This window comes from Neovison vison, chromosome 8 (assembly GCF_020171115.1).
Source record: "Neovison vison isolate M4711 chromosome 8, ASM_NN_V1, whole genome shotgun sequence".
NCBI lineage: Eukaryota > Metazoa > Chordata > Mammalia > Carnivora > Mustelidae > Neogale > Neogale vison.
In genome coordinates, this window is record NC_058098.1 from 52,500,473 (window position 1) to 52,510,815 (window position 10,343).

The following is a 10,343-nucleotide window of genomic DNA, read 5'->3' on the forward strand; positions in this document are numbered from 1 at the left end:
TATTAGAAGAAACTGGGGGACATCTGACAAAATCTGCTTCCTAGCTGAGCCCTTGGGAAAGGTCACTTTGCCCATCTGCCCCTAGTTCCTCATCTGTGGTGAGGATGGTTGTAACAGGGACTGCCCCAGAGGCTTTGTGGAGGTTAGATGAGCAAGTAGATAGAGGGCCCCAGACTATGTCAGAGCACCCACTTCTACTTTCTTCGATTTTAACAACCTGATAGAATGAGTGCTTTTGCTTTGTTGTGCGTTGCTAGTGGCCACCTACCTTCTCTGAACTTTCTGTCCATACATGTGGACTGTTTAAAGATTTTCTTCTTTTTATTGATTCATAGGGATTATATATTCCGGATATTAATCCTGTTTATGTGTATATGAATATATTTTTGTGTGTGTGTGTATATGTGTATATATATATATATATATTTTTTTTTTTCTTTATTTCTTTCTTACCATCACTTTGTTGGTGTCTCTTCATGGAAATTGGTACACCCACCATAGACAGGAGTTTGGCAATTTCTATTAAAATTTAGGTGAGTAGGGCCAATAATTTGATTTCTCTGTAGCTACCTAGAGAAATGTCCACATGTACAAAGATGGTTATTTACAGAGACATCTATGGAGTTGTGCATTAGAGCATGTGCTGTAATGTAAGGAAGAAAGGAGGTAAGCTAAGTGCTCCCAGCTAGGGAAATGATTAAATTCTGGTACAGGAGTCATTGGAGTACTGTGTAGACTAACGCGGAAAGGGTCCTGAGTTGCAGTCACAGTATGACGCCTCTTAAAACAGGTCTATGGAAACCTGCATGTACATGCACACGATTACAGGGAACAAGTCAGGAGGGTGTGTTACGCCGGTACCCGTGGTGGCCCTGGGTCTGCTGTGGTGAGAGGAGTTTGTCAGGAGCCTCTTGAGCTTTATTTGTTACATTTGGGTTTTTTACAAGGAGTGATTTGTTAAGAATTAATACCAGTCAATTTCCTGTGGAAGAAACTAGTTTTCTGGTGAGAATTTCAGATGAATCCTGTTGGTACAAAATGCCCTTGGCCTTGAATGTTGAAGAAGAGGAGTTGTAGTTGGCAGACTGGGGAGTCCAGAGCTGTCTTGCTTTTCTTATTTACCCTCACTCTAGTCTAGGCAACTTTCCCTCTTCATAGCCAATGGTAAGAAAGCATCTTTGACCAAAAACCCCTAACACATAAGGACTGAATTTCTTTTAAAAGCTCTGGATTCCCTAAGTCTCAAAACTTGGATGTATTTACTGAGAAGCCAGCTGTGGGTGGAACCATTCCCAGCCCTTCAGGGCCTGGGCTGTCCTTGACCTGTAGTTCTCTCCCTCCCTCTCCCTCTGGTCATCCCTGGTCATGCAGCTCCCAGTTCTGGAGTCTTACTATCAGGTTTCCTTTCAAAGGTCAGGACAGAATTCAGGGCATAGCTGGGTGAAGGGCATGCTGGGCATCTTAAATGAGGAAGTTTGGTGGCTTGCGACAGCTTGTTTTGTGACTAGATTAACATTCCGTACTTGGACCCAGAGCCGATCTCAGTCCAGCTTCTCTGTGGGATGGCATGTTCCCTGCCCAGGAGAGCATCGGGAAGGGGACCTGCATGTATGGGGCATGGAAGGCTTTTCAAGGGGCGGGAGGTGCTGATGACAGGCTGGACTTGGCGCCTGGCCAGGGTGTAGTTTAATACGCTGGCTCTCGGGGTGGTGCGGGAGAAGCAAGGGGCGCCAGGGGACGGAATGCGGCAGGAGTATGGAGGGCAGCCTTGAAGCTGTCTGGGAGTGGGGAAGCTGCTTGAAGCCTGATTTCCTCCTGTAGGTGCCATGCAGATTCCTCACGCAGAGGTCAGCCTCTTGGCCTTTCCTTCCCAAGATCTTTCAGAGTCTCAGGCGCTGAGACCTGTAGCAACATGGACGCTCACACTCGACATTTTTCTAGTGGCCCAGGCACCCCCCGGCTACATTTGTTGGTCGAACTGATGAGCAGGTGTAGAGGATAACACAGGTGCAGGAGAGTGGGTGACCGAGGGTGCACCTGACTCAGCCCAGGGCGGCTCCTGCCTTCAGCGGGCTGCACGCCCACACTGGTATTTTGGTCCGTGTTACAGAACCACTGAGCTATCTGGCCCAGACACGAGCCCCTAGTCGGCCCTGCCCCCAGGACACTGCTCTCTATAAAAGGGCTGAGCAGCTCAGCACCTCTCACCGGGGGCGTGAAGAGCAGGGGGGACCATGGATATCATCAGCATCCAGCAGTTGGTAAGGACATGCAGCAGGCGGTGGGAGGCAGGTCATGGTCTAGACATCCCCAGGCCAGGCCAGCAGAATGAGGAGGTCCTGCGAGAGGCAGGCAGGTGGCTGCGTCCTGGGGTCAGAGCATAGGTGCAAGAGCGGAAACATGCAGTTGTTTTTTGCTGTATCCGTCTGGTTCTGCGAGGCAGTGAGAGATGGAAGCAACAGGAAGATACCAGGTGATGGTGTGGACATGACGACCCTCGAGTTGACTCTTGCCCTGGACTGGGTGGTGGTGGGGAGGGGGACGGAACAGAAAGTCACAGGCTACTTCAGAAGACAGGAGCGTGGCCGCAGGGTGGGTTTAGCTCTGCCGCTGTGATAGCTGTTGCTCTGGAAACGGTCCAGAGGGTCTGGCTACTTTGGTCCGGGAGGAAGAAGGGTGCTCTTGAGTTCCCCGGGAGTGAGAGAAACGGTCACATGGGTGACACTTTGGGGTGTCTGTTTTGGTGACGTGAGGCCCGGGAGTCACACTGGCCTGCAAGCCCCACAATGGTGGGCCAGGGCCTCAGCCAACCCGGCCTGGTACAGCTGCTCCTGAGAGGCAGGTTGCCAGCATGTACTATAGAAAAGAACGTAGTTTGTTTTCCGTGGCTGGAAGCCCTAGGCTCTGCCATCCTATCATTTCTAGCCTTTTCCCTCTCCTCTAGCGTGCTTGTTCCTCAGTGCTCCCCAGCTCCTGAACCCCTGGTAGGGGCAGGAAGGAAGAACAGATCACTGTATGGCAGGTTCTGCCCCGGTTTCCTCCTCCCAGCCCTTTGAGCAAGATGCTAGTTTTACCCCATTGACCTGACGAAGAGACAGAGCTTCATGAGCTGAGATTTGAACCCAGGAATTCAGCATTTTACCCAGGAGGCATCTCTGTCCCGCTGAGCTCAGGGTCAGGTGGCAGTATGGCATGATCTGGTAGGAATGTAAGGACAACAGCCCAGGAGGGAGGCTGAGGTGTCACCTATACTGAGCGTACCTGGACACAAGCCCAGCAGTATAAATAGATATGGTGTCATGCCCCCGACCCTGTGTCCTGCTGACAGGACAAGGTAGGCGGCAGTTATCCTCCTGGGCCCCGGGCAGCACTACAGTGGGTGAGAGCCAAGAGCCACAGGCATCAGGGGGCATGCCAGCAGAGCGCCAGGAAGCTTTGCAAAGGCTCAGGCCACTCTGACATCCACAACACTAATCTCTGGGTCAGCTCTTGTCAGGACCCCTGTACTGCACAGCTGTGTTTCTAAGGCTTCCTCATTTTTCTGAGTCTTTATCCTTATCCTGCTCCTACAGGTATGTGGAGACAGGGTTGGAAGTAAAGTGTTGGGATGTGGACATGGAGTTCCTGATCCTGGAGGCGGGCCTGGGGCCTGGAGGCCCAGAGCCCAAGAGGCCGTGGCCCGGGAGCAGTGGAAACTGGAAGAAGAGAAGAAGAAGAAAGTGAGCAGTGATGGGGATGGGAGGCGATGGATGCCGACCCTGGGGCGGACAGGCTCTAAGCAGTGAGGACCTCAGGTGGCTGGGTCCTCTTGTAGGTGGGAGAGACAAGGGCCGGACCCACCAGGAGCCTGCCCCTGAGGCTTTGGCGCCCCCGTGGCTGACCGCTGGCCTGCTCTTGTGCCGCAGCTTGAAAGATTTAACAGCTCCAGACTCAATCTGGAGACTCTGACTGACTTGGAAAACTTGGTTCAAAGACGAAGAGAAAAGCGACTGAAACGCAGAGTCCCCCCCAGGGCACCTGAGTCCATGGTTAAGGTGAGTGACAAGTCAGGGCCACACGGAAGGGTCAACACCTGGGGCTTGAGTTGGTGAGGAATCTGCTTTGTGTCCCCACGGGAGGGCTTGGGGAAGAGTGGATGCTGTCAGGGCCTGCTCAGCTGGAGGCTCCGCTCTGGAGGCCCCACAGCCCTTGTGACTTTGCTAGGGACCACACACACACAGGCTTAAACAACAGAAATTTATTCTCCCAGTTCTGGAGACTGGAACTCTGAGATCAAAGTGATGGCAGGGTCGGTTCCTTCTGAGGACTGTGGGGGAGAATCTGTCCCCGCCAGTCTTCTAGCTTTAGGTGCTTGGTGGCGGGCTTCGGTGTTCTTCAGCTTGTGGGTGCATTGCCCCGATCTCTATTTGAGCTCATATGGCATTGTCACTGTGCATGCTGTGTCCACTTGTCCGCTTTCATTAAGGACACCAGTCATACTGGATTAGGGTTCCCTTTACTCCAGTGTGACTTCATTTTAATTACAGCCATGATGACCCTATTTCCAAATAAGCCCACATTCTGAGGTCCTGGGGTTGGGACTTCAACAAACTGGGGGTGGGGGGGGGGAGAACAGCAACCCATGATGGGGATAATAGATGCCCCACCAGTCCGAATCGGCTGGGGGGTGGGGGGTGGTTAAGAATTATGGTTTGTACCAGCCGCAGACCAAATGTAGTCCTCGGCTGGCTCTCGGGAGCTGCCTGGCTCGAGTGGTGATGTGGCGGTGCCCCAGAGCCCTGCGGTTTGAGAAAGTGATTTGGTCTTGTCCTCTAACATACCCAGCCGCAGCCCCAGGCCCAGCCGGAGCCTGTGGACCTGGAGATGTTCCTGAAGGCAGCTGCAGAGAACCAGGAGGCCTTGATTGACAAGTACCTGACAGATGGAGGGGACCCCAATGCCCATGACAAGGTAGTAAGTGGGAGGAAACTCGGACTGCAGTGTCCGAGCTGCAGGGGTGCCACCGTTTGCATGTTCCAGTCTCAGCCTGGGAAACAGCTGGGCTTTCCTGTTCTGCAGCCCTAACCTGTGGTGCCTCCTGAGTTGGGAATGGTGGGGCCCTGGGTGCGAGCAGGGAGGGGGCAGATGCGTGTTCGGGGAACATAGTGCTGGGAATAGGACCCAGGAAGGGGCTGCAGGGGGCAGCCGTGCTCTCTTGCCGATCTCCCATCTCCACCCACAGCTGCACCGCACAGCCTTGCACTGGGCCTGTCTGAAGGGTCACGGCCAGCTGGTGAACAAGCTGCTGGAGGCAGGTGCCGCTGTGGACGCTCGAGACTTGGTGAGAAGCAGGGAGGGCCCATCCTCAGAGCAGGGGCCCTGTCCCTCACCCTAGCACGCCCGTGCATGGATACTTTCATCTTGTAGCTGGACAGGACACCCGTGTTCTGGGCCTGCCGTGGAGGACACCTGGATGTCCTCAAACAGCTGCTTAACCAGGGAGCCCAGGTCAACGCCCGGGACAAGGTGAGGGGTATGCGGCTGGGGGTTGGCCTCATCCTGGGAAAGAGAGCACGTGGTCCCTTCACCCCAGGGGTGACACGGATTCTCACCCCCCAGATTTGGAGCACCCCCCTGCACGTGGCCGTGCGCACGCGACACTGTGACTGCCTGGAGCATCTCATTGCGTGTGGCGCCCACATCGATGCCCAGGACAAGGCAGGCGCTTGCTGTTTGGTTTGGGTCTGCTCCACCAGGGGGCCTGAGCTCCAGGGTGCTCCCGTGGACTGTACTGTGCAGGTGGTGAGGGTGGGGGAGTCAGGAGGATGACCCCACCCTTTTCTGGCAGGAAGGGGACACAGGTCTGCACGAGGCGGTGCGGCTCGGCCACTACAAGGCCATGAAGGTGCTGCTGCTCTATGGAGCCCATCTGGGTGTGCGGAACGCGGTAGGAGCCTGAACCCGGCCCCTTGGTCTGCAGAGGGTGGGGGCTCTGAAGAGAGGACTGACTGACCCAGGGTCCTTGTTCCCAGGCTTCAGTGACCCCAGCGGAGCTGGCGCGAGACTGGCAGCGGGGCATCCGTGAAGCACTGCAGGCCCATGCGGGCCACCCTCGCACTCGGTCCTAGCCAAGTGCAGCCTGCAGGGTCACTTCTCAGCCACCATTCCACCTCACCCTCCCCTCCCCTCCTCATGCCCTCACAGTGATCTGCACCCCTCTGGGGTCATCCCCTCAGCCCTCAGGCCAGCAGTGCCCACCAGGGGACAAGGCCGGCCTCCGTTCTCCACCAGGCTGCGCACAAGGAATGGCTGAGGCAGGGGACCCCAGAGAAGTGGGACACAGCGCAGGTCCAGTTGAGGAACAGTGCAGGAGAGTGGCGGTCCAGGTTGGAGCAAAACTGGAGTCCTGAGCCTTGAGCTGCCCAGGGTCAGGCACTCGGTGTCCTCCGATCCTCTCTTCACAAGGGCCAGTTTCCCACCCGGTGGGGCTTCAGGCCACAGCTGCCATCCAGGCCACACCGCTATGGCATGCTTCCGCAGCTGACCAAGGCCCTCCTGGCAGGGGTTTCTCGGGGACTCCATTCCTGTCAGCAGCAACCCTGACAGCAGGTGGAGTGGCTCTAGACTGCTCTGGCTGTAGGGCTTCTGGAGTTGGGTCTGGCCGTAAGGAGCAGGTGCCCAACAGGGTTAGGCCCCCCTGCAGGCCCCATATGCTACCAGCCCGGTTGCCTCAGAAGCCCTACAGCTGAGCAGCTAGAGCTCATGTTTGTTTTAGGGAAACCTCATGCCTACGGTCTGAAGGCCTTGGCCAGCCTGCCTGCTGCCCTCTAGTTGGCCAGCTGACTGCGTTCCTTGTAGGGGTGAAATGCCTGGGAGCTGGGGATTGCTTGTGGCCCACCCAACTCTTGGGGTGGCGGCCCGTAACCCTACTTTGCCTCGGGCATCACCTAGCACTAGAACTTGAGCTCTGGCCTGGACAGCAGTCGCACCTGCTTGGCTTCCCCCCACTGCTGGGACAGGACACCAAGGCGCTAGTGGCTCAGCCCCAGAGGGGAAGCAGAGGAAAGCAAGGGGCACACCTGCTTCCCCCCCTCTGCTGAGTGATGGCAGGTTTAGGACCCAGACTCACCCCAGTTCTCCTCTAGGTTCCTTCCTTCACTGCCTTTTCTGTTTCACTCACACTGGTGTAGACCCATACCGCTGGCGGGGCTGGGTCCCGAAGTGGCAGAAAGTGAATCTTAAGGAACTCTGCCCTAAATGGAGAACCGCAGGCTGAGGGACCGGCTTTAGATGCAAGGTCAGCCTCCTTCCCATATGTAAAGTACCCATATGGACATCCATTTTGCAGCAGTTCCTTCCAGTCTAACACTGGCGGCCTTCTTGGGCCAAGCACAAGGCTATTCTGACTATATGAAAAAGCGACTACAGCTCCGACCCTGCACAGAACTGTGGTGACAGTTCCTCCGGGTGCTGGAGCCATAAGAGAAACAGGTTCGAGTTCCTCGAGAAGACATCGCCCCATCTAGAAGATGGGAACCCTTAACATGACAGACAAAAACACCTTTTTATACACTTCAGTATTTTTTGTTCATTAAACTGTTGACTATCCATCACAGCCTAGGTGTCTGTTTGGGGCGGGGGGTGGGGGCAGCAGGTCATTAGGCCCAGGGCCTGGTCTTCCTCAGCAGCAAAGCTCAACCTGTGAAGGACACTGGCCTGACAGCAAGATAGGCCCGCAAATGCCTAGTGGGGAGTGCAGGCACTTGGCTCTGTGCTCAAGGCATCTCTCCACTCAGTGATGAGCTAGTTCAAAGAGCAGCGGTTCTCAGCCTTGCTGCTCCTCACAATCACAAGGGAAGGTGTTTCAAGTCCTAATGTGCAAGCTAATTCAGTCAGTCTCTAGGGGTGGGACCCAGGTATAATTATCATGCAGAGGACATACCTGTCTACTTAGGAAATCCTTAGGAATGTAAAAAAACACCTAGAATAATGGAATTTGGCAAGATCTCAGGATAGAAGATAAACCTACAAAGACCTATTTCTATGTATTAGCAATGACTACATGAACACAAAAGAGCACAATACACTTAAAGTGGCCTTTAAAAACACTTAGAAGTAACTCTAACACTTAAGGACTTGTATGTTGAAAACTACAACACACTGATAAATGAAGTCAATGAAGACCTACCTTATTTGTGGATTGGAAGATGAGATCTACTGTATATATATTTTTTAAGATTTTATTTATTTATTTGACAGACCGAGATCACCAGTAGTCAGAGAGGCAGGCAGAGAGAGAGAGAGAGAAGGAAGCAGGCTCCCTGCTGAGCAGAGAGCCTGATGTGGGGCTCGATCCCAGGACCCTGGGATCATGACCTGAGCCGAAGGCAGAGGCTTTAACCCACTGAGCCACCCAGGCGCCTGGAAGATGAGATCTAGTAAAGAGGTCTATTCTTTGTCAAATTGATGCACAGGTTTAATGCAGCTCCAACCAAATAACCCAGCAAGATTGTTTTGTAAATTTAGTTAGTAAGATGGTTTAAAAACTTATAGCTAAGGGGTGCCTGGGTAGCTCAGTTGGTTAAGCATCCAACTCTTGAATTTGGCTCAGGTCATGATCTCAGGGTCCTGGGATCAAGCTCCACATCAGGCTCCCTGCTCAGTGGGGAGCCTGCTTCTCCCTCTCCCTCTGCCCCGCCCTATGCTCTCTCACTCTAACTCAAATAAATAAAATTTAAAAAAATAAAAACTCATAGCTAAAACAATTTTGAAAAATAAAGTGGTAGGAGCCAGTCTACCCAATTTCAAGACTTACTGTAAGAGCTCCAGCAATTGGGGCACCTGGGTGGCTCGGTGGGTTAAATGTCTGCCTTTGGATCAGGTTCTGATCCTGGAGTCTGGGGCCTGAGCCCCACACTGGGCTCCCTGCTCAGTGGGCAGTCTGCTTCTCCCTCTCCCTCTCTGCTCCTTCCCCTGCTCAGTCACTCTCTCAAAATTTTTTTAAAAGATTATTCGAGAAAGGATATGTGCACAAGCAGGGGAGGGGCAGAAGGAGAGGGAGAAGCAGGCACCTTGCTGAGCAGGGAGCCCGATGCAGAGCTCCACCCCAGGACCCTGAGATCAAGACCCAAGCTGAAGGCAAATGCCCAACCAACTGAGCCATCCAGGTGGCCTCAAATAAGTAAAATCTTACAAAAAAAAAAAAAAAAAAGAAAGCTACAGTAATCAACACAACGTGGTACTGATGGACAGACACAGATCAATGGAACAAAACAGACAACCCAGAAATAGACACAAATATGCCCAACTGATTTTTGACAAAGGTGTCAAATTCAATGGTGGAAAGCCTTTGCAACAAATGGTGCTGGAGCAACCAGATGTCCATAGGCTTAGAAAAAAATAAGACAAAAAACCTTGACCTAAATCTTATACAAAAATTAAAAAACCCTCAAAAATTAGCACAAAGAGGGACGCCTGGGTGGCTCTGTTGGTTAAGCGGCTGCCTTCGGCTCAGGTCATGATCCCAGCGTCCTGGGATCAAGTCCCACATCGGGCTCCTTGCTCAGCAGGGAGCCTGCTTCTCCCTCTGCCTCTGCCTGCCTCTCTGTCTGCCTGTGCTCACTCTCTCTGACAAATAAATAAATAAAATCTTTTTTAAAAAATTAGCACAAAGATAAAGCATAAAACTATACAAATTTTGGGAGAAAAAACCCTAGGAGACAATCTTTGGGACCCAGAGTAGGTAAAGAAGTCTTAGACACGATACCAAAAGCATAATCGGTAAAAGAAAACTGGTAAACTGGACTTCATCAAAATTAACAACTTTTGGGAGACCTGGGTGGCTCAGTTGGTTAAGCAACTGCCTTTGGCTCAGGTCATGATCCCGGAGTCCTGGGACTGAGTCCCATACCGGGCTCCCTACTCAGCGGGGAGTCTGGTTCTCCCTCTAACCCTACCCACTCCCATGTTCTCTCACTCTCAAATAAATAAAATCTTTTAAAAAAATTAACAACTTTTGCTATATAAAAGATCCTGTTATAGGATGAAAAAAAAAAAGCTACAGACTGAGAGAAAATATTTGCAAGCTATAGATTGAGAGAAAATATTTGCAACCCAACAAAGGACTATATAAAGAACTCTCAAAAGACTATATAAAGAACTCTCAAAACAACAGTGAAAGACCATACAATCCAACCAGAAATGGGTGAAAAACAATAGTTATTTCACACAAGCAGCACATGAAAAGACCTCCATCAGCCCTTATGTTAATACAACTGGAAACCACAATGAGATCTCACTATACACCTACCAGAATGGCTAAAAATAAACGATGACAACATCAAATGCTGGTGAGGATTTAGAGG

At 52.3% G+C, this 10,343-nt stretch overlaps 1 protein-coding gene across 1 annotated transcript; it reads left to right on the top strand.

Annotated features, from left to right (window-relative positions):
- Nucleotides 1–19: 19 nt before the first annotated feature.
- Nucleotides 20–7,594, top strand: LOC122916332 (ankyrin repeat domain-containing protein 23-like). The gene is made up of 9 exons (XM_044263581.1): nt 20–2,261; nt 3,573–3,719; nt 3,906–4,034; nt 4,825–4,950; nt 5,222–5,320; nt 5,407–5,505; nt 5,599–5,697; nt 5,828–5,926; nt 6,012–7,594. The coding sequence occupies exons 1-9, from the start codon at nt 2,235–2,237 to the stop codon at nt 6,105–6,107; spliced, it is 921 nt and encodes a 306-aa protein (XP_044119516.1). The 5' UTR covers nt 20–2,234; the 3' UTR covers nt 6,108–7,594.
- Nucleotides 7,595–10,343: the final 2,749 nt, after the last annotated feature.